At 43.1% G+C, this 24,950-nt stretch overlaps 2 protein-coding genes across 2 annotated transcripts in view; one reads left to right on the forward strand and one right to left on the reverse strand.

Annotated features, from left to right (window-relative positions):
* The first annotated feature begins 6,711 nt into the window (after positions 1 to 6,711).
* LOC111956110 (glycoprotein endo-alpha-1,2-mannosidase-like protein) lies at positions 6,712 to 16,127 on the forward strand. Its single transcript, XM_023976552.2, has 4 exons — positions 6,712 to 7,421; positions 7,664 to 7,773; positions 12,007 to 12,083; positions 13,763 to 16,127. The coding sequence occupies exons 1-4, from the start codon at positions 6,914 to 6,916 to the stop codon at positions 14,397 to 14,399; spliced, it is 1,332 nt and encodes a 443-aa protein (XP_023832320.1). The 5' UTR covers positions 6,712 to 6,913; the 3' UTR covers positions 14,400 to 16,127.
* The window catches only part of LOC111956169 (metal regulatory transcription factor 1-like), a 29,174-nt gene continuing 16,153 nt past the window's right edge, over positions 11,930 to 24,950 (reverse strand). Inside the window, exons 6-11 of the mRNA XM_023976619.2 lie at positions 21,218 to 21,351; positions 20,918 to 20,992; positions 19,738 to 19,795; positions 18,926 to 19,629; positions 18,394 to 18,463; positions 11,930 to 18,130 (exon numbers count right to left, since the gene is read on the reverse strand). Coding sequence (XP_023832387.1) covers positions 17,919 to 18,130; positions 18,394 to 18,463; positions 18,926 to 19,629; positions 19,738 to 19,795; positions 20,918 to 20,992; positions 21,218 to 21,351 — 1,253 coding nt within the window. The 3' untranslated portion in view covers positions 11,930 to 17,918. The remainder of the gene's footprint in view (positions 18,131 to 18,393; positions 18,464 to 18,925; positions 19,630 to 19,737; positions 19,796 to 20,917; positions 20,993 to 21,217; positions 21,352 to 24,950) is intronic.

Below are 24,950 nucleotides of genomic sequence, written 5' to 3' on the forward strand. Positions count from 1 at the left end.
GACTAAGATAACTTGGGTTGTTGGAATCAGCTGCATCATAAGTGGAAAGCCCATCCACCTGTTGCCGTAAAGCGCCTGACAAAGACACTGAGTCACGCACATCAATAGTAAAACGTGGATACATTGTCAGATACAGGAAACGGAAACCAATCGCACGCTGTGAACAGGACACTTTGAGGTCGTGCATGTCCGTTGGGCAGCTGGTGCGCGGGGCCATATGGGACCCTTGTCACCTGCACCCTCGTGCCTTACCCTTCTTCTTTACATGTGGGCCAACGACACCTGTGAGATAAGGCGTCCCCAGGATGAACGGGAAGTGGAGGAGGGAGTCATTTTGGGATGGACATAGGATCCTCCATCTTACAAAACCATCAGTCATCCTAGAGCATTACTCACTGGACAGAAAGAGAGAGAGAGCGATAGGGAGCAAAAGAGAGAGCGAGAGACACACACAAGGAGAGGGAGAATGGTAGATAGAGAAATAGAGAAATAGAGATATATAGAGGTGAGAGGGAGAAAGAAAAAGAGGGAGAGGGGCAGATGGAGGAATGGGGGGACAGAGAGAAAGAGAGGAGAAAATGAGATGGTGAGAGAGGTGTTAGCTAATTAAAACTATATGACTGGTTTCATTCAAATTCTTCTCTAATAATCTCTCAGGCTTGCTGCTACACCGCAGTCTTCTCTGGGTCACCATGGAGATGAAGGGCCCTGGATCTGTTGGTCAGAGCACAAAGAAGGCCGGCCTTAAGGTGACCCCTGTCACACACAGGGGCTTAGTAATTACAATGCCTCGACATGTGCTCACTGGTCACACACACTGCAACCCCCACCCAACGTCCACACACGCATGCTAGCAAACGCACAAATGCATACACCCACACTACCAGATGATATGTAATAGTGACTGAAAGGGCAGAGGGTTCCATCTATCTTACCCCTCTCATGGTTGTTGACTATCATTCCTGTAACAGCAGGCAAGATATCTGTAAGATTATCTACAACCAGGCTGCAAGAGTGTATAGTGTTTCTCTTTTGACTTGGGTTCATTAATTTAATGTGTCTGTGTGTGTGTGTGTGCGCACACGTGCGTGTGTGTGTTGTGAGGAGCATGAGGTGTACTGATCCATGTTTTCATATCAAGAACTGCATTGAGGAGTAGTTGACCTGGGAAACATGTTAGGGCCTTGTGGTTGGTTGAAGGAGAAAGCCCAATGGCTCCATATGGTTTCAGCTGTCAGCTCACATCTCACCTTCCTCCCCCAGGGGACACAGCACTGATCAATAACCTGATCCATCTATACCTGATCCATACATCATACTGTGAGGTTCTGACAGGTAGCCCTCCCTCTCTCTTTTTCTCTCTTCCTCCCTTCCTCCCACAAAAAAAAACATTTGTTAGAAAAGCTTTTATATCTACGCTTTTTTTTAATCACTGTGGTACATTTTTCAGATGCAAGTGGRATATTTTCATAACCTTTGATTGAGCATTCATTGGAGTCAAACACTTCTTTCACCCCTGAGTTATTCATGCAATATCAATTTTTTGGGTCAAATACCATGACAACATTTTGTTTAGTCACCAGTACAGTCACCATTTAGTCATTTTAACTCGCATGTAATCTAATAGCAAAAAATGCATGATACAATTTTCTAAATACATTTGTTGGATGTGCTGAATAGAAGGAATAAAATAAGGTTAATACCATTTTTCATGAAGTTGTAACGGTATTCGTCGTCTGAAGAAGAAGAATCATCGGACCAAAGCGCAGCGTGGTAAGTGTTCATGCTTGTTTTATTAAAACTGAACACTATAACAAAAATAAACAAGAGAATAACCCGAAACAGTCCTGTAAGGTGAAAACACTAAACAGAAATTAACTACCCACAAAAACCATGTGGGAAAAAGCTACCTAAGTATGGTTCTCAATCAGAGACAACGATAGACAGCTGCCTCTGATTGAGAACCACACCCGGCCAAACAACAAAGAAATACAAAACATAGAAAATGAACATAGAATGCCCATCCAAATCACACCCTGACCAAACCAAAATAGAGACATAAAAAGCTCTCTACGGTCAGGGCGTGACAGAAGTATTTAGCTATGTACCAGTATGTACCATTTTTAAAGTTTATGGCAAATATTATAAATTTTTTCAGCATTTGTTTGCATCCAATGTAAAGTTTGAAGCATGTTGAGAAAAATCAGATTCACAGGTTCAGTATCCTTACTGTAAACAGCACATATGTAGAAGAAATCATCAGATATAGGGTATTGTGGCATGTACAGTCAAGCAGAAGCCTACAGTAAAAAGGTATTGGTGTAGCCTGGTATATGTATGCCATTTCTGCCCCATGCAACATTTCACAATATCAACTTTTCTATGTGACTTGTTACTGTAACTGCTACAGTAATACCTCTCTCGCTCTGCTTGACAAAATCAACAGCTTACAGCGTATCAATGAAAGTCAGATAATAAGTGAAATATACTGTCATTTACAAACCAAGTATTTCAGCAGTGCTTTGTAAACTACTGCACCATAATTTAAAATGGTAACTCTTTACACTTTGCCCTACTGTATTGAAGCACACTGGCTGATGTAGGATGATAATGATGTAGTATTTACAGCCACGTCCATATAGGATTTGGTTTTACCTTCCAACCTAAATTGATGTCAAMTGATACATTTATGATGTGAAAATATAGCATTTTACAGTGTTAAGCAGTTCTGAACTGTTTGATTAAGTGATAGTTAAATGTATGTWTTGTTAGCCAATTACAAGAAAATGTATGAATATGTATGTAAACTGAAAGAGCGATTTGGTGCAGTGAACAAGAGACTGAATTGTTTTGCAGTGCTCAGTCAATTGAAAAAGTGCTTAGAGTTTTGAAACATGAGTCAATTTGATGATTTGTTTCGATTTTTGTGTTTAGAGTTGTGAAAATGTACCACATATTTGTGAAAATTGTTGCAAAGTGATTGATTTTTTTTAAAATAAGCTACATATCCTATACATTCTGTTTGCAGGTTAACCATTTTTAACATGGAATAACATGAAGCTAAGAGTGTTTGATTGGTTAATGTGTTGTTACCTTTTGAAGTCAGGTAAGACAGTCCATCTCCAGGCCATCTGCTGAGATAGCCAATACATCAAACTACTGTGACACTGTCTGGTGGTTTTGCTGATTATCTGCCAATAGGGGTTGAGCAACAGAGGTACTAACAAGTTAATTTTCACATAAGAATTTCAGATATTCTACAGTTGTGTGTGTGTGTGTGCGTGTGTGCGCGTGTGTGTGCGTGTGTGCGTGTGTGTGTGTGTGAGTGTGTGTGTCAGAGCAGAGAACATTTCTGGCTGGCATTTGACAATAAATGTTAAAGTAGCATTTATATTTATATAGAGTACCAGTCAAAAGTTTGGACACACCTACTCATTCCAGGGTTTTTCTTTATTTTTACTATTTTCTACATTGTACAATAATAGTGAAATAACACACATGGAATCATGTAGTAACCAAAAAAGTGTTAAACAAAACAAAATATATTTTATATTTAAGATCCTTCAAAGTAGACACCCTTTGCCTTGATGACAGCTTTGCACAGTTTGGAGGGGTTGTTCTACAATGTAGAAAATAGTAAAAAATAAATCAATTGAATAAGTAGGCGTGTCCAAACTTTTGACTGGTATTGTATATATCATACACACTGGATAGGTGGAGTGAAATGTGTTACTTTATAGGGTCAGTACAGAGCCAATGGGGCAAATTAGGGTTAAGTGCTTTGCTCAAGGGCATATCGAAATACTTTTCACTTTGTCGGCTCGGGTATTGTAAGTCGCTCTGGATAAGAGCGTCTGCTAAATGACTTAAATGTAAATGTAAATGTATTCGAACCAGCGACGTTTCAGTTACCGTTATGAACGCTCTAACCACTAAACTATTTCAGCACCTTGGACAGCTCTTACCGCTAAAGTGAAAGCTCTAAAAACAAACTGTTGATGATTTCTGAAAGTTACATTTGGCGCTCAACGAAGACTACTAGTCAGAAGAAGCGTTCATATATCAAACCACAACGTGTCATTTTTTCATAAAGCTTCAAACATTCAAAACACTATGCAGAATCAAGTCAATTGCAGAGCTAGAACACGGGATTGGTGATTCACTTCAAGGTGTCTCTATTTACATTTTAACTGATCATGTGTCGATCGATATCGTTATTCGATATTATTCGAACGAAAAGCGCCCATGTAAACATTTTGTGAACCTATCCCTTGTTGTGCATGGTGCTACAGTCTACCTTTCAATTCGTCTCACAATTCAAACTCGTTTTAATGATACATGGACTCCACCTGGTGGTGACAAATGTATATGCATGGACACAGTGAGAGATTACATTAAATCAGTCCTCTCTCTCTATCATCACTGAATGCAACTGAACCTGTCACTTTTATTAATACGGTGTGGCTCGGATCCTCACCAGTCATATTTCTCACATCAACAAGATTACTGTAAAACAATGTATCTCTCATCCCACTAGATGTCACCCTGGTTTCATTACAAATTTGCAGAGGCCTAAACTGGATCGAGGTTTGTTTGAATTAAATAGATAGAGTTTATATGTTTTTGTGCATGAAACCTAAAGACACACTCATATACAAATCATAATGAAGACAACATCAATAGAATAACATCATGAAAAACCAGTTTGTTGACTATATATGCTAATGATATTTGAGCCTTAAAAAAAGAAGAAAACAATGAAAAATAAGAAGCCTTAGGCTATAATAAAACCAACACAAGCACAGTCAGGGGGCCTTCATAATAGAAAAGCCTAACTGATTATTATGGAGAGAAGCGAGCTGTGCCAGTGGGCTTGATTCGAGGAGAAGATCCTAGCCGTGGGTGTCCACTCCGGTTCCCAGTGCCAGCTGCCGGTGCTGAGGCTCTAATCCACCGTGTGAGTGGGTATTTATCTGCCTCCCAGGAGCTAATCTTGCCAGGGCTTCTAGCCCGTCCAAAAGAATGTAGTGGGTGGCATCATCTTTCATCTCAACCGTCAACTTCAAAGCTTCTACATATTTAAATGTTGTAATGTTTTCGACATAAGCCTACTCAGCCCACCGGTGCTTCGTGGAATTGGAAATCTCCTGTGTGAAAAGCAATAATGATCAAGCAGAAGTAGACTATTTCAAAGATTTATGATTCAGATTGTTTTGCTGTTGTCTTTATTGGCAGGGAACAAAATACATCTGAAAAGGCACTCAACTGGGGCCACACAAGGGCCCTTAGCCCTCTGTTATTTTATCTTTATTCAAATGTCATCGCTTTCCCTCTCCACTGTCATATACTGACAAACTGTGTTCTATAGCCTCTCGCCATAGGCTGTATCATATAGCCAAAATCGTACAAGTTTAATCTCTTTTGTTCAATAAATAGTAGATGTAAGTCAATGTGTCCATATTGTAACATATAGCCCACATATGTAGTGTGAACAGCCAACTGATCCGTGAGAGAAAGGCTTTGAAATAGGAGGATCTTTTGAAATAGAAGGATAGCAAGAGAATGCAACGTAGTCTACTTCTTTCCATAGATACTGAGTTAAAGTAACCACATAGGCTACAGAACAAAGGCAAAAGCAATAGGCTACCCATTGGTTCCACGCGCGCTCTATTTTCCTCTCAAGGCAGTGGTTAATCCATAGATTTTAAAACCAGGGTTAATCCCTCCCACTCTGCTCGCCCCCGCATCGCACCATCGAGCGCTGTGCTCAGCCTCCTCCTCCTTCTCCTGCTGTGTGTGGCGAGAAAACGATAGATATAAAAACAGTCTGCCTAAAACTGCAAATCGACCTAGCGCAGACTGTTAAATGTCGACCAATTCTATCGTTCTGAAAACGTGATGGATTATAACGGTTTGCTCCCGGAAGAGCAGGTTCAAATGCATAATCGAGGTAGATAAGAGACGCGGATAAACAAGGGGTAGTGGTAGCACGCGAGCGGAGAGCACTTGCAGAAGACAAAGGTAACTGTGCTGCGAACTATGTGATGAATTAACAGTCCAGAAGAGCAACTGGGAGTGTGGAGGCACAGTTTGGGGGAAAAAACTCGAGAGATTGGCTTTTGAAATACGATCAGAGCGACATGCTTTCTCTGTTTTTCTCAGTGAAATCCACAAATGAACTCTCCGCGGTCGGAAAGCATAAAAACCCTAATATGACGATGCCCCGAAGTGGTAATGACAGTCAGTCGTTAGGAGAAGCTAAACCTTATTGATAGAGACATATGTGCTATTCGTGGATAGAAGCAGAAAACTAAACACAAAAGAGAGATTCGTTTCAAAACACATTACCAGGAAATGGTGATGGTTTCACAGGCTATATCTTAGATGTTTGAAGGGACATGCATTTGATTCTTTGCGTTCCAAGTCAGACATCGAACTCAAGCCACGAACGCTGGCACTGAACTCTACGACGAAACGCACAAACCACTGTAGAGATTGAGTGGCTTTTCCCACATTTTTCTCATGCTAAGTGTGTGTACTTGAAGACTTCACATGTTGATGGAAGAGACTGACATAGATCTAACGACGCTATAGTTTCGACGAAAGCACTCAACGGATTGGCTGTCCATTCGCTTCAGCACCTCAGCACAGAGCGTTCTGGTAGGCTTCCTTCAGCACCTCAGCACAGAGCGTTCTGCTAGGCTTCCTTCAGCACCTCAGCACAGAGCGTTCTGCTAGGCTTCCTTCAGCACCTCAGCACAGAGCGTTCTGCTAGGCTTCCNTCCTTCAGCACCTCAGCACAGAGCGTTCTGCTAGGCTTCCTTCAGCACAGAGCATTCTGCTAGGCTTCCTTCAGCACCTCAGCACAGAGCGTTCTACTAGGCTTCCTTCAGCACTACGGACAGCTACCAAAATGACACGGCTGCGCAAGAAAGCTTTCATTGCACTTTTCTTATTCACCCTCTTCATCTTCGGGACCATGATGGGCCTCAGAACACTGAAACCCAGCGATGGCTTCTCAGACCTGGCCCCGGGAATGGGAGAGTTTGTGGGGGAAAGAGGAGGCGACCGGCGACGGCCAGTTTCAAACGACATGGTAGTTTCCCCTGGTCAGTCCCATCTAGCCAGCGACACCAAAGTCGTCTTCACAAAATCCGACCGTGACTACAGTATATTCTACGACGTACAAATCTTCTATTACCTATGGTACGGCAACCCACAGATGGACGGTAAATATATTCACTGGGACCATGTTCTAGTACCGCACTGGGACCCTAAGATCGCCGCCAGCCACGCCAAAGGAAGACACACTCCTCCGGAGGACATAGCGTCGAGTTTCTACCCGGAGCTAGGACCATACAGTTCCAGAGACCCCACCGTGCTGGAGTCACACATGTCGCAGATTGAAGCGGCTGCAGCAGGTAAGGGATTTCGGCACCACTAACAAATCCAAACTGAAATAACATTATCAAGCGGTGTCCTGGACATGATACTGTAGCTCTCAAATATTGACAGTAGCTTCACTTAAACTCCCCCATTCAATCTGCACCAATGTTGTGCACCTAATGCTTTTGAGCTTTCATATGAAAGGGGATGTGTTATAGACCTACCCTTCTGTCAATAGTCATACCAGAGACTGTCCTCACTAACTGTTTCGCCCCAGGGGTACTGGTTCTGTCTTGGTACCCGCCTGGCATTGCAGACAACCATGGTGAGCCATGTGAAGACCTGGTGCCTGCTGTCATGGACGCTGCCCACAGACACAGCATCAAGGTAACTGGTGAGAGAACCGGTATGTTTTTACACTTTCTGGTGCTTTACTGAATAAATACATGTCTGGCCACAGGGTTGGGGTCCATTCCATTCCAATTCAGTAAATTGGAATTTCAGTTTTCTTCTGGAATGGACTGAATTCAAAAGGAATTGGCCTCAACCCTGGCTGGCTGACTGGCCGTCTGGTAGTGATGATTGGTTGGTAGGTGTTAAGGGTTATGTTGTTCACTCAGATCCTAAACTTGAGATTCAGAAAATAGACCTACATTCTTCTGTAACAGTCTGTCACAAGAGACTACGTTAACTCAGATCTTTGTTGTAGTAGTCTAAGTGAGTATCAGTCCTGGCCTTTGTACCTAACTAAATACATAGACTTTGAAATATTCACACTACAAAAACAGCCACTGTGTATGTATAAATTCACTGTATTCCCTTGAAGACAAACACAATGCATTTCTTTTTTAGGGTGTGTGATGTTGGTTTTGGAATGTATTTTCTATGCCTAAAACCATCTGTTCTAGCCCACTTTCTTCCTCCATCTTGTATATTATTGATGTAGTCAGAGAAAACCCATTTCTTCAACAACCTCCCAAGTCTTTGGGTGCTTCACAAGGTCCTCTGAAGGCAGACTTTTTTTTCTTCAGTATTTTAAAACCGAAGAAAGACCGTTTCCAATTGACGGAGGAGTGACTCAGGGGATACCGTTCAAGGCACTGTTGTACTGTTTGACTTTCAGTCTATTGGAGCAATTAGAGATGTTCTGTACACACATGCACGAACGCACGCACGCACGCACACACACAACATTGGCCTTAAAGGCATAACTGGGGCTGATCATGCAGCCTGAGGTCTGTGTGCATGGCACGAGATGGTCTCTCTCTCACACACACACACACACACACACACACACACACACACACACACACACACACACACACACACACACAAACACACACACACACACACACACACACACACACACACACACACACACACACACACACACACACACACACACACACACACACACACACAGTACAGTCAGTGAATGCAGTTTAGTTAAATATAGCCCAAGGTTCTTCTTTCCATCCGCTTTCATATGTAGAATATGGCAGGCTTACATTTGCAGAAGACAGTGCAGACTTTACTTCCAACAGTGTGTGTAGTGTGGAATTGAATGAATAATGAGAAGTACTGTAGGTCTTTGTGGGACTTACACAACAGTAACGGTTTGTATCTCTGTATGACTAACCTGAGGGCTAACGCTGCCATGTTCTGTTCCAACCAGTGTTGTAGAATCACTGCCACACAGGAATTATAGGTTGAGGTAGAGGGACTGAGAGATCTCTTTCCTTGCATACTTCCTCAGTGTATCTGTGCCGGCCTGTGTCTTTTCTACTTATATAGCCTTTAATATGCACACTGACTGTTCCATTCACTGACCTTGTTTACATGATCGTCACCTTAAATCATGAATAAGAATATACAGAGCCTAATGTGTAAACATTATACTGCCTCAGGCCTAGCTTATTATTACGCCTCGCAAAAAAACGATGACAAAACAAACATCTGTGTTAAATATTTAGATGTTCCAATAACGATCGACGTTCCCAGTTTACAGTAAGCGTAGCTGCACCTAAGGGCAGAATGCTAATAGGAGAATCTGTTCCCACTACACAGCACAAAGTGTGAACAAACAAACTGAAAAACAGCTTCTCATGTACAGGCGCGCGCACACGCACACACACACACACACACACACACACACACACACACACACACAGTTTATTCAGCTGAGGAAAGGAACAGATTGAACAGCACATCAGCTCACCTTGCCACTCAGCCTTTCTGACTTCAAAACCAGCAAAGACACAAACTGACAGCTCGGCGAGCGAGTGAGCCTGGTCGCTGCTGTGCCAAACACAGTGTTGCCATGGAAACTCTTTATGAAAGACAGTCAGAGAGAGGGAGTGGGTGTTCTTTCCTTTCTATGTAGCCCACCACGCTCCTTCATGGCTCGACGGTTCTATCAGCGATTGTCGGTGAGCTGAAGTAGACCTTTTGCTATACATCAGCTGAGGTAAACTTCCTAGTCGTCAGGCAGTTTAACCCTGGTCCCAAATCTGTTTGTGCTGTCTCGACAATGACAGTAGGTGTAGGCTATACAGCCCAAACAGATATGGGATCAGGCTAGTCTAACCCTGGAGTGAGAGAGGGCAGCCACCACTCAGCAGTATGTCAGCTCTACTGCCACAGTCCCATTCATGTCATTTGGATCATTCACAGTAATCTGTGTCACACAGCAATCAGTCATTTGAATGCTGAGAGACTCCCTGTTGATCCTTCAAGGTGTGGTATGTGGAATGTGGATCAGATCCAGGTCTCCCTTGAAAAATTGTTTTGAAACCTCAAGGGATTTCATCCTGGTTGGATGTATAGATCGTATATGAATGCCATCTACTGTATCTCCAAGTAAGGCCCTTGTGTGGTTCATTGAAAGGTTGGCAGGCATTGTCTATCAGTTGCAGCAAAGACAGAGGCACAGAGAGAAAACGGCCATAGGTAATACTTTAAGGTATTAAGGTAACCCCAGTGGCCTAGCGGTTAGAGCGTTGGGCTAGTAACCGAAAGGTTGAAGATTCAAATCCCTGAGCTGATGAGGTACAATCTATCTTCTGCCCTTGAACAGGCAGTTAACCCACTGTTCCTAGGCCGTCATTGAAAATAAGAATTTGTTCTTAACTGACTTGCCTAGTTAAATAAAAAAGTATATTTTTCAAAAAGGTAGAGAGTATTATTGCTTTAAAGTAGAGAGCAGTATTATGCTTATTATGTATCTCCAGCAGATAAAGTTCACTGCAGTACCACTGGAAGGAATATATCTCCAAATCACTTTTCTTTTCTTAAACGAGGATGGAGGATCACTTAAGACATGACAGAGAGGGTGAGGTCCTGAGTTTGGATATTGGATATGACCGCTGGGAGCTAAGAGCCTCTGCTTCAGTGGTTCGCTCTTCCTCCCTCCAGTCTTTTTTTAATTTTCAAGAACTTAGCTCCTGCCCTGTGCCATTCTATCACCTTATGTCTTTACACTCAGGATACAAGCTCTCACATCGCCAGGCACACGTGCACACACACACACACAGAGAGAGGCCCTGGAGTCAGAGAAGGATTTATAGATGATCTGCCAGTTATAGGCAATCTCTGATTGGCTGATCCCAGCCCGGAGGCCTCTGACACTCTAGTCTGACAGGGTCAATTTCATCTGTTATTCTGGAAGGACACTGGAGTCCATGACATTTGATTAAACACATATTGCACATGAATTACCCGAGGAACAGGTTCTATACTCTTAGAAAAAGAGGAGAACCCTTTTTGGTTCCAGGTAGAACTCTTTTGTGTTCCGTGTAGATACCTCTCTGGAAAGGGTTCTACCTGGAACCAAAAAGGTTTATTCAAAGGGTTTTCCTATGGGGACAGCCAAAGAACCCTTTTAGGTCCTAAATAACACCTTTTTCTAAGAGAGTACTATTTACCGATGGATATGCCAGTTGTAGGGCAACATGGCGAAATGCATTGGTTATGAACAATAATCAGAATCACTTTATTCGCAAAGTACATTTACACATACCCAGAATTTAACTTAGTGAGAAGATGCTGCCATGAAGACATTGTACAAACAGAATACAGACACAAAGTCAACATACAGAACATACTGTATAATACACTCTTTAAAAAAAGGTGCTATCTAGAACCTAAAAGTGTTATTTGGCTGTCCCCATAGGAGAACCATTTGAAAAACCCTTTTGGGTTCCATGTAGAACCCTTTCCACAGAGGGTTCTACATGGAACCAAAAATGGCTCTACCTGGAACCACAAATAATTATCCTACAGGGACAGCTYAAGAAACCTTTTGGAACCCTTTTTTGTAACAGTGTATAAATACAGTGACTTTGTTGGAAAGCGAGGTATCGACAGTACTTATTCTTTCTCTATGCCAGTGCATTGAACAGTCAATGCCTTACTGCATTTCAATGCAACAATAAAATGGCAATGTGCTGATATACTAATGAATGTGAACATTGCTTTTCATTAGGTCTTCATTTACAGGACAGTGTTTACATTCAAGTGGTATAATAATGTTTCAAAGACTATGAAAATGTGTACTGCAGACAGTATTGTCCTCTTTATTAAGAGTTTATAATGATCAGTATCTATACTCGGTTCACACAGGTGGCGTTCCACATCCAGCCGTACAAGGGACGGACTGACCTCAGCATGCACGATAACATCAAATACATCATTGACAAGTAGGTTGACCTTCCACTGTCCTATGCATCAACATGTCCTCTTCTCTCTCTCTCAAACTACATCATTGACAATTAGGTCAGTCTTAAACAATTCACACATCTCTCCATTCCTCTTCCTCTCTTATCATTTACCTTTTTTTGTCATTTAGCAGACACTCTTATCCAGAGCGATTTGCATACATTTTCATACTTCTTTTTCATACTGGTCCCCCATGGGAATCAAACCCACAACCCTGGCATTGCAAGCGCCATGCTCTACCAACTGAGCTACACGTTAACAAGCAGGTTGGACTTTGACTGTTCTGTACATCCACTTCCTCTAGCCAGCCACTCCACTCCACTTCTTTCTCTCTCTCAAACTCATACAGATTAAGATGTTCTTATCACGTACTTTAAGCCAAAGGTCAGAGCTCTGCTTTCCATGTCAATTTCAACTTTCATGTCAACTTTGATCTGGAGAAATCTGAGTCTTCTTCGGGTCTAAAGGAGGTCGAGGAATGAAACGCAAGTGGCCTTTGTCCTGATTTCACTTTCATTTTTAGAGTATTACTCAGAGGGCTTGAGACAATTGTGCCACTAAAAGATTAGTACCTGTGGGAAAATGTATGAAAATAGTTTGGCTTTGGAAGAGACCAGTAGTAGCCTGCAGGTCCCAGATCTGTTTGTGCAGTCTTCTCAACTCCTATGGTCATTGTCATGCCAAACATATTTATAACAACGACCAAACATATGTAGGATCTTCATTTGAGCCAGTTTGCTACAGCAGGAAAATAATCCTGCAGCAATAGGTATGTGAATTATTATGTGGATAAAAATGCATGGACATTTTTGTAGGGGTTTTCATAAGGGAAAGTCAAGTCTGAAATTTCAAAGTGGAAATTACAAACTTTAGAAGCCTTTTTAACCCTCAAATACACTACAAGTTTAACATTTCCTGCATTGCAGGAAAGTTCTACTGCTACAGGGTGATCAAATTAAGATCTTACATTTGTAGGAGCCGGTTACAGTGCACCAACAGATCGAGACCAGGCTAGACCAGTAGAGGACAGAAATATGAAGATGAGATGTTTTATATAATGAGGCATGATAGTGATCCACCTTAACATTGTCCGAACCTTTAGACACCCTCTGTGGAAGGGCAGTAGGGTTAGCGTATCGTAGTCAAGCTAACTGAACAGTGATGATCGTGACTGAGGCCAACTTCTGCAAAAGCAACTGTGCTAGCCATCTGCCTGAAAATAAACCACAGAGAGAATGAGTGTGAGATAGAGGGGGAGGGGGGGGGTATATTTATAAATGCTGATCTCTCCATCTACAGTGTTCACACATTCCAAATTTGCTCTTGAAAATAATAGCATCATTTCACATAATAGCATTTTCAGTAGACATCTGGCCCTTCACTCAATTGAGAACCCTTGTGTTGGCAGAACCTCCTGCTTTGTAACAAGTGTAAAACAACACACTTTTATATAATAATCTCTGACTGTAAAATCAAATCACCCATGTAGGTGATACACATTGGGAGTGGAAGATTGGCTACCTATGGAGTCATGATATGTTTTTCATCTTGCTTGTTCACTTCTCTATAAAAATAAGTCTGATTTGTATGTATACTGCAATTCAGCTTCTAGCTGCATAAGTAAACATGAACTAAAGTAAACAAAATCTTGACCTCATAGGTACGGGAACCATGGCGCCTTCTACCGCTTCAGGTCGACCACGGGGCGGATCCTTCCTCTGTTCTATGTCTACGACTCCTACCTGACCCCGCCTGAGGCCTGGGCCGACCTGCTCCACCCCGCCGGCGCCCACACCCTCCGCGGCACGCTCTACGACGGCGTCTTCCTCGCCCTGGTCGTAGAGGAACGCCACAAACACGACATCCTGGCCGGTGGCTTCGACGGCATGTATACGTACTTCGCCTCCAACGGCTTCTCCTTCGGCTCCTCTCACCAGAACTGGAAGGCGGTCAAGGACTTCTGTGACGGTAACAACCTGCTGTTTGTACCCAGCGCCGGGCCGGGATACGTCGACACCGCAGTGAGGCCATGGAACAACCACAACACGAGGAATAGGGTCAACGGACGCTATTATGAGACCAGCCTACAGGCTGCGCTGTCGGTGCGGCCGGAGATCGTGACCATCACGTCGTTCAACGAGTGGCATGAGGGGACACAGATTGAGAAGGCGGTGCCCAGGAAGACGGTGACGCGGCTGTATCTGGACTACCAGCCCCACCGGTCAGATCTATACCTGGAACTCACCAGGAAGTGGGCCGAACACTTCAACAAGGAGAAAGACAAGTGGCTCATGTAGAGGACAGGAGTCCTGACTGGACTGGGTCGAATAATACCTTTTGGGTGTGACTGGAGCAAGTAWAACTGAGGAGCTTTTCACACTACTGAGCTGAGCCGAACCGAGCCGAGCCAAACCAAGCTGTACTGAGCTGTCCTGGTTAGTGGTTACTATCCACCATAGTTGCTGGAACCTGCTGGAAAAAAAATAGCACAGCCAACACAGTTTGGTTCAGCATGGTAGTGAGAAAAGGGTAGGAGTGGCCTCATTGCTGGGTATTCTGGGTCCTTGTGAATATAAACCATATTTATTTTGACAGTGAAGCAAAAATGTGCCAATTTGGCCCCATACTCCAGCATTTTGGATTTGAGATCAAATGTTTTTCATATGAGGTGAGAGTACAACATGTCACCTTTTATTTGAGGGTATTTTCATACATATGTTTTACCGTTTAGAAATTAAAACCTTAATGTATCTAGTCCCCTCCCCATTCAAATACGTTTTTTATCTTCTCATAAGTATTTGGGCAAATTAACTTATAGCATATTAAAGTATTCAAAAGTTTAGTATTTGGTCCCATATTCATAGCACGCAATGACTACGTCAAGCTTGTGACTCTATAAACTTGTTGGATGCATTTGCAGTTTGTCTTGGTTGTGTTACAGATTATGTTTTGCCCAATAGAACTGAATGGTGAATAATGTACTGGAGTCCCTTTTATTGTAAATAAGAATAGAAGATGTTTCTGAACACTTCTACATTCATTTGGATGCTGCCACGATTATGGATAGTAATGAATATATCCTGAATAATGATGAGTGAGAAAGTTACAGAGGAACAAAGATCACACCGACCCCAAAAATGCTAACCTCCCCTGTTATTGGTAATGGTGAGAGCTTAGCATATATTTTTTTTGGGGGGGGGGGGGGTATACACTTTTGACTACTTTAATACACTATAAGTGAATTTGTCCAAATACTTATAATAATTTTTTTATTCAAATGGGGGGACTATATACACAAAAGTGCTTTCATTTCTAAACTGTAAAACAGATACGTACGAAAATGCCCTCAAATAAAAGGTGACATTCCGTAGTCGCCTCATATGAAACATTTGATCTCAATTCCAAAATGCTGGAGTATAGAGCCAAATGTACACATTTTATCTTCACTGTCCAAATAAATACAAGTAGCGTATGCTTTTTACTGGAGCAAATGGGACCGATACGGCTCACACCATTGACTTAGCAACAATTCCACCTGGCCTATCAGAGGGCAAGATGAAGGTTCCACTATATTGCTTACACCTATCCAATCCTCTCAGATCTGCAAAAGCATCTAGGGGGAGGGGGCTAGGGGTTGGTTTGGGGATTCAGGGGTACACTCATGATTGAACCTGTCTCTGTTTTCGTCAACTCTTCTGTTCTTCTCTCAAATGAAGTTTTCCATTGATGTGAATTTCATCCCGATACCTGTTTTTTTTAAACATTTGAATACACAACACAAATACTTTTGTACAAAGTTTCATTGGTTGGTTTACGTCAACTTATGTTAGTGCCAAGAAATAGCCTGTTTTGAGTGACTTAAGTCTATTCCTTTCAGATGAGTTCTGTTGTGATGATCGCCACAGTAATGATATAGCCACTGGGGTTTGTGTAGTGTGGGTGAGCTTTGAGACTTTCTGACATTGAGGACTTATTCTTTCCTGTATTACTTTTAAATGGTGAAAAATAAACGTATTGTCTGGTTACTATGTGGGAATCTTCGGTGTGTTTGAAATAGGGTGGTTTTGACTCAACCGAATCAGCAAGGGTCAGACCCACCATCTGGGAAGGAGCCTGTCCTATAACACACTCTTCTATCATTGTTAAGCCGTAGCAGGCTGCCTGGTCCCTTCCCAACACACTACACTAGCTACTTTAGCAGTCAGCTCAGGACAAATAGAAACCATGGGTCCAGTGCTGAGTCTCTGTCCTGCTCCACACCCACCCCCACACTGCCCAAGCACGTTAGCCGTTAACACCAACTAACCAACCAGGCGTGGTGCGGTTAGAAATGTCAGGCTTCACAGCACCGTGCGACGGCCGGCCCCGACACTCATCATCACCGATCCTTCTAGTACCAGGTGACAGATCAGATGATGCGTTCATACAATTATAGCTTCCTGATTCGTACCTCAGAATGTCAACCGTAGAAGGGCAGTGAACTGAGAGGGGAGAGATGAAGAAAGCGAGCGAGAGAGAAGAGAAAGGGACAGAGAATCAAAGAGAGAGAGAAGTATGAAAATAGAATTGACTGACAAAACAGTAGGAGGGCGTAAATAAGGAAGTCATTTAGTTTTAGAAAGCCTGTTGTTCCTTGCGACTAGCATCCTCTTAGCCTGGAATCCAAACTGATATTCATTCTACAATGGTGAAACAAAGTATATCAGTTCAGATTCTAAAGGAGCATAATCCATACGCTAGAAAAAAGAAAGGCACGAGAGACAGAGACAGATACAGAGAGAGAGGAAATGTATCTAAAGGCAGCAGGGTTGGCCGGGGGGGATGTCGTCGAGGGAATTCTGCCACTCAGAGAMTTCCAAACCAAAGCACTTAAAAACAGGAAGCCCATTAAGCTAGTTCAATAATGCAGAACATTCAAAGAGACACAATCAAGTGGATTTTTGCACATTAAAAAACAGTTACTCTTCAGAGCTCCACAGGGAGACTGATGCAGACACCTCAGCTAACCTGTCCATCTGGTCAACATGTCAGTAAGTAAAACAGTTATAGATGATGACATTACATCAAAAATGACATGTTAAAAACGGTTATATTGTGAACATTGAAGAAAAAACAAATAGTTTTGCATTGCCAGGTTAGTTTGCTCGTGTCTAAATGTACTGCACTGTATTGTTAGAGCAGCATTTGCTACTTACATCTCCCATTATTCGACATCCTTGAATACACAGAGATCATTTGCAGGTTCAGAATGAAACGGTACGGATACATGACGCACGCGATGCCATAACAATTTGCATTCCACACACATTTGGCAAAAAATGCAATGCTAAGTACTGCATGGGGAGTGATAGTCTGTTTTAACAACAACGCTTTTTCTTTCTGCGCCATCAGGAATAAATGTCACCTTTAATGTTTCCAGTGGGACTGGATGTAAAAAGGAATGTTGCTACAGAGGATTTGTGCTCTAGTCAACCGTTTTCCACACTACATTCAGCGGCCAGCCACTGTTCAAGCCCAATTCATAATAGACCGCTAGTCCACTACCAGAATTGACCTGATCCACACTGAAATGTAGCACATGATTGCTTTCTACCCTCAGCAACCAGTCTGGGGTTGGTTGGGTTACTATTGATTGAGGTTATGYAGGAGGGTATGGAGACCTGATCTTGAACTAGGTATTAACAACAGAAAGAGTTAAGTACACAGCACAGTGCATAGAGACACCTCAGTTGGATAAGGAACAGGAACGGTTTCTCCAGTAATAAAAAGGTTGACTTGAATTTTCATGGGGGATGTACAGGTGGAGGTTGAGGCTGCTATGTTGGAGTAGGCTGGGGTGGTGGGACCTGGGGCTGAGGGGGTGGGTCCTGGGTTGATAGGTCTTGGGACTGATGGAACTGGGCACCAGTCTGTTTCTCTGTGTCTGATGCTGTGCTGCCGTCTCTGCAGGGGCACCGACACTGGCATGACTCTCCCTGTCTAATTACGATGACAGGCAGACTCAGGCCTATCTGCTGCAGAGCTGTCCCTAGCAGACAAGACAGAGGGCATGTCAAATAATATTTTTAAAAGTCAATATATCCATACAAATTGTACAGTACAACAACCTCACAGATACGGTCTTGTTGCTAGCATTACAACATCTACAGCTCTGCAACTGCTAATGTATAGCGACCAAATACATTGAAATGATCAACATGTAGAATACGTGTAAAAACCACACCTAAATTCATCAGAGGTGACATATGTCGGTAAATATTACGAAGCAAAAGATGAATCTCCATAAATTACCTGTGTTCCCTCCCATTGGTATTTCTGTGGTGAAATAGAGCTTCTCTAGTGTCGAGCCACTTTGTTGTTGCTGAAATACAACAGAACAAGAAAAGAGAGCATGTACAGCATATAATTAACAGAATGTCAATGCCTCGTGGCTAAACAGAGGAAAAGTTTCATTAAAACAACTGAAGGTCATTTAACAGTTGGACTGGATGAGATCCAGCAGGCCAATGATTGGACGACCCTCTCCATATTTTAATTAAAAGACCAAATGATTGGACTGCGGCCATCTCCATATTCTAATTAGCTGGCTTTACTACCCTCCAGGTTAGGAGGTTTCAATAAAGCATCTAGAATAATGACACAAATAACGTATGACAACAAATTATCAATTCATAAAAAATTGTCCGATAAAAACATGTAAGAATGTTTTATTATTAGACCAACATCTAATAGAAAAACGTATTATCTGCTTATAACTTATAATGGGCCTGACTTGTTATAATTATAATAACAACCTATTAGTAAGTTGTTAATGATGACTCACGGATAGCTGTGTCTGCATGTCCTGCAGCCTCGGGTCATTGACACTGTTCAACAGCCACTGGAGGTTCTGAGTGGACAAGGTGATGGGCTGGATGGTACTGTGGGCAGGGACTGTAGGAGGAGTAGAGTACCCCAGGGAGAGGGGTGTTAGTGGGGCCTGGAGGGAGGAGCTGGGGGGTGGAGGGTATGGGCCTGGTTGAGAATAGATGGAGGACATGGCAGCTGGCTGTAGTAGTACGCTCTGGGTGGAGCCTGGTTGGGAATGGAGGGTGGTGGTTGGCTGTGGTAGTACACTCTGGGTGGAGCCTGGTTGGGAATGGAGGGTGGTGGTTGGCTGTGGTAGTACACTCTGGGTGGAGCCTGGTTGGGAATGGAGGGTGGTGGTTGGCTGTGGTAGTACACTCTGGGTGGAGCCTGGTTGGGAATGGAGGGATGCTGCAGGTTGTTGTGGTAGGCTCTGATTGGATGGCTGTTCTGGATTCACCTCATGGTTAGGTGTATCACTGATCATGAGAGAGACAGGAACTGGACAGGGTTCACCAGGGGTGAGGAGAGCGGTGGGCTGGGGTACAGGACGGGGTTCACTAGGGGTAGAGTCAGAGGGTTCAGGACAGGTAGAAATGAAAGGGTGAGATGCTTCTGGAAGCACCACGGTTAGAGATGGGTTCTCCAAACTACACGAGGGCACTGCCCCCGATGACACATCTGGATAAGATAGGGGACAGATAAAGGTTTTTAAGGGCTTAACAGGAGACAAGGCATTTAGACCACAAAGCACTGGTGGTGTTCACCACAACATAGTACAGTACTCACCCTGTGGCTGGGGCTTGTCTTGAAACAGCATCTCAAACACCAGGTCCAGGGCATCAGACTGCCACAGGGACAAGACAACAGCAGAGTAACGTTAGTCTAACAGGCAAAACATATACAGCACATGTCTTAGTTACCATCTATTACATTTACCATACAGTATGCACAACTTATACATATATACAATTAGCCCTGAGACATGACTGTAGTCTCTAATAGCATCTATATAGCCAATAGCAATGGGCTAACTGTATACTGTATATATACACTCACCAGTCAGTTTATTAGGTACACCTATCTAGTATCGGGTCGGACCCCCCTTTCCTCCCGAACAGCCTGAATTCTTTGGGGCATTCTACAAGGCGTCAGAAATATTACACAGGGATGTTGGTCCATGCTGACACGATGGCATTACGCAGTTGCTGCAGATTGGACGGTGGTACATTCATGCTGCCAACAGCCCGTTCTATCTCATCCCAAAGCTGTTCTATTTGGGCTGAGGTGTGGGGACTGAACAGGCACGCTAGTAAACTGTCATGTTCCAGACAATGTTTATCCACTCCTCAATAGTCCAGTGTTGGTGATCGCATGCCCTCTGGAGCCGCTTCTTCTTGTTTTTAACTGATAGAAGGATCAACGAGTTGTGCGTTCCAAGATGCCGTTCTGCACACCACTGTTGTACTGCGCCGTTATTTGCATGTTTGTGGCCCGCTTCTTAGCTTGCACCATTCTTGCCATTCTCCGGTCGATCTCTCTCATCAACGAGCTGTTTTCGCCCACAAGACTGCCGCTGACTGGATGTTTTTGTTTGTCACATCATTCTCGGTAAACCCTAGACACTGTTGTGCGTGAAAAGCCCAGGAGGCCGGTCATTTCTGAGATACTGAATCCGGCGCGTCTGTCACCGACGATCAAAGTCGCTTAGGTCACTTGTTTTGCCCATTCTAACGTTCAATCAAACAGTAACTGAATGCCTCGATGCCTGTCTGCCTGATTTATATAGCAAGCCACAGCCATGTGACTCACTGTCTGTAGGAGCGATCCATTTTTCGTGAACGGAGTGGTGTACCTAATAAACTGGACAGTGAGTGTATGTCTTTTTTAAAGACATATAGCATMGATGTTTATTCAGACAGTGTGTGATATTGAAAACGTGGAAAAAAAGAGTTACAAAATGACTTACATTATTTTCTCTGAACTGAGAATCAGTGGAAATCAGGCTCATATCACTGAGACATGGGGAACGAGGTTTCACATCCTGTGTTTCAAAACATGATTATTGATTAATTATAAGAGATGATTAGAGAGCACCGCATATTGAGAACAGATTTAAAAAGACAGGAAAATACAGAGAAAATCTATTGATTGCATGGATATTTGATCAGTAAGTCTTGACACATACCGTGTGAGACAGAAACAGATGAAATATGTCATTGTCAAAACATCATTAGTAAGTGCCATTTTCAGTCACATGGTGACTCACGTCTGAGAGGGAGTGGCTGTGAATTATGTCAGCTGACGGTCCAGGGTCGTGACTTTTGATGTTGTCCCTCGGACTGTTGGAGGGGCTTAGGGACTTATCACCATCTGTGTCCACCTGAAGGAGGGGTGGATCGCCTAGAAGAAATAACATACACAGATATTATTTTTATAGGTCTCTCTTATACAGCAGCCAACCCTATTGCTACAACCCATAAGAATTTGAGATATAGTCCTGGCTTGGAGAAAGAAAGGTCATTTGAGTCCACAACTCTTAGCCTCATGGGTGAAGGGGCAGGATAAAGAAATACGCTCAGCAATAACGACAATGATCATTAATAACATGAGTTTATGCTGATGTAGCCTTTAGTGCCTTGAGGCCTGTGCTTTGGGGGGGGGGGGGGGGCAAGGAGGTTCAAGCCACTAGTGTTGTACAGACACAAGCAGTTCTGCAGGATACATATGGAAACTCCCACTGGGAAGCCAACCCAAAAAGCAGAGAGGATAATGTTTCCTCAGCCTCTGACATCAATGTGAGTTGCATTCACAGATCACATGTAATAGATCTAAACCCCATCTGAGACTCATCTCCTCAGAGGGAGGAAGAGTCTACTGGGTTCTCTGGTATCAGAGGAACAGGCTAGAAAGACAAATTACAGTTTATAGTTACAATGGAGTGTGAGAAGTGTGTGTGTGTGTGTGTGTGTGTGTGTGTGTGTGTGTGTGTGTGTGTGTGTGTGTGTGTGTGTGTGTGTGCAGAACAGGGCCCCAGAGGAACCTGCAGCAGCAGTATTAGAGGCTAAACCATAACAGCAGCAGTATCAATAGCTCCACCACAACAGCAGCAGTATTAATAGCTCCACCACAACAGCAGCAGTATCAATAGCTCCACCACAACAGCAGCAGTATCAATAGCTCCACCACAACAGCAGCAGTATCAATAGCTCCACCACAACAGCAGCAGTATCAATAGCTCCACCACAATAGCAGCAGTATTAATAACTCCACAACAACAGCAGCAGTATCAATAGCTCCACCACAATAGCAGCAGTATTAATAACTCCACAACAACAGCAGCAGTATCAATAGCTCCACCACAACAGCAGCAGTATCAATAGCTCCACAACAACAGCAGCAGTATTAATAACTCCACAACAACAGCAGCAGTATCAATAGCTCCACCACAACAGCAGCAGTATCAATAGCTCCACCACAACAGCAGCAATATTAATAACTCCACAACAAACAGCAGCAGTATCAATAGCTCCACACAATAGCAGCAAGTATCAATAGCTCCACCACAATAGCAGCAGTACAATACTCCACCACAACAGCAGCAGTATCAATAGCTCCACCACAATAGCAGCAGTATTAATAACTCCACAACAGCAGCAGTATCAATAGCTCCACCACAACAGCAGCAGTATCAATAGCTCCCACCACAATAGCAGCAGTATTAATAACTCCACCACAACAGCAGCAGTATTAATAGCTCACCACAATAGCAGCAGTATTAATAACTCACCACAACAGAGCAGTATTAATAGTCCACACAACAGAGCCAGTATTAATAGCTCCACCACAATAGCAGCAGTATAATTAACTCCACACAACAGCAGCAGTATTAATAACTCCACACAACAGCAGCAGTATAATAGCTCACCACAATAGCAGCGCAAGTATTAAAACTCCACCACACAGCAGCTTAATAACCACCACAAGCAGTAGACTAATAACTCACCACAACAGAGCAGTATTAATAACTCCACCACAACAGCAGCAGATTAATAGCTCCACCACAATAGCAGCAGTATTAATAACTCCCCCACAACAAGCAGCAGGACTAATAGCTCCACCACAACAGCAGCAGTATCAAAGCTCCACCACAACAGCAGCAGTATCAATAGCTCACCACAATAGCAGCAGCATAATAACTCCACCACAACAGCAGCAGTATTAATAGCTCCACACAATAGCAGCAGTATTAATAACTCCACCACAACAACAGCAGTATAATTACTCCACCACAACAGCAGCAGTATCTAATAGCTCCACCCACAACAGCAGCAGTGATTAATTAACTCCACCACAACAGCAGCAGTATTAAGATCCACCACAACAGCCAGCAACTAATAGCTCCACCACAACAACAGCAGAATTCAATAGCTCACCACAACAACAGCAGAGTCATTAATAGCTCCCACCACAACACAGCAGTATTAATGCTCCACCAAACAGCAGCAGTATAATAGCTCCACCACAACAGCAGCAGCAGTATCAATAGCATCACCACAACAACAGCAGCAGTATAATAGCTCCACCACAAACAGCAGTCATTAAACAGCTCCACCAACAACAGACAGCATTAATAGCTCCCACCACCAACAGCAGCAGCAGTACAATAGATCCACCACAACAACAGCAGCAGTATTAATAGCTCCACCAAACAACAGCATTAAAGCTCCACCACAACAACAGCAGCAGTATCAATAGCTCCACCACAAACAGCAGCAGTATTAATAACTCCACCACAACAGCAGCCAGTATTAATAGCTCCACCACAATAGCAGCAGTATTAATAACTCCACCACAACAGCAGCATTAATAACTCCACCACAACAGCAGTAGTACTAATAACTCCACCACAAACAGCAAGCAGTATTAATAACTCCACCACAACAGCAGCAGGACTAATAGCTCCACCACAATAGCAGCAGTATTAATAACTCCCCCACAACAGCAGCAGACTTAATAGCTCCACCACAACAGCAGCAGTATCAATAGCTCCACCACAACAGCAGCAGTATCAATAGCTCCACCACAATAGCAGCAGCATTAATAACTCCACCACAACAGCAGCAGTATAAATAGCTCCACCACAATAGCAGCAGTATTAATAACTCCACCCAACAGCAGCAGTTTAATAGCTCCACCACAACAGCAGCAGGATCTAATAGCTCCACCACAAAAGCAGCAGTATTAATAACTCCACCACAACAGCAAGCAGTATTAATAACTCCACCACAACAGCAGCCAGACTAATAGCCCACCACAACAACAGCAGAAGATTAATAGCTTCACCACAACAACAGCAGAGTATTAATAGCTCCACCACAACAACAGCAGTATTAATGCTCCACCATAAACGGCCGCATAACCACCACAACAGCAGCAGTAGTACAAATAGCTCCACCACAACACGCAGCAGTATTAATAGCTCCACCAAAACACAGTCATTAATAGCTCCACCACAACGCAGTAGTTAAATAGCTCCACCCAACAACAGCAGCACAGTATACAATTCCACCACACACAGCAGCAGTATTAATACTCCACCAAAACAACGCATTAATAAGCTCCACCAACAACAACAGCAGCAGTATGAAATAGCTCCACCACAACAGCAGCAGTATTAATAGCTCCACGCCACAACAGTAGTATTAATAGGCTCCACCACAAACAACAGAGTAATTACACAGACTCCACCACAACAGCAGCAGTATTAATAATCTCTCACCACAACAGTAGTATTAATAGCTCCACCACAACAACAGTAGTATTAATAGCTCCACCACAACAGCAGCAGTAATTAATGATCTCCACACAACAGCAGCAGTATTAATTAGGTCTCCACCACAACACAGTCAGTATTAATACTCCACCACAACAGCAGTATTAATATTCTCCACCACAACAGAGGTATTATATATCTCCACCACAACAGCATCTCTCTCTTG

Source organism: Salvelinus sp. IW2-2015, linkage group LG31 (assembly GCF_002910315.2).
Source record: "Salvelinus sp. IW2-2015 linkage group LG31, ASM291031v2, whole genome shotgun sequence".
NCBI lineage: Eukaryota > Metazoa > Chordata > Actinopteri > Salmoniformes > Salmonidae > Salvelinus > Salvelinus sp. IW2-2015.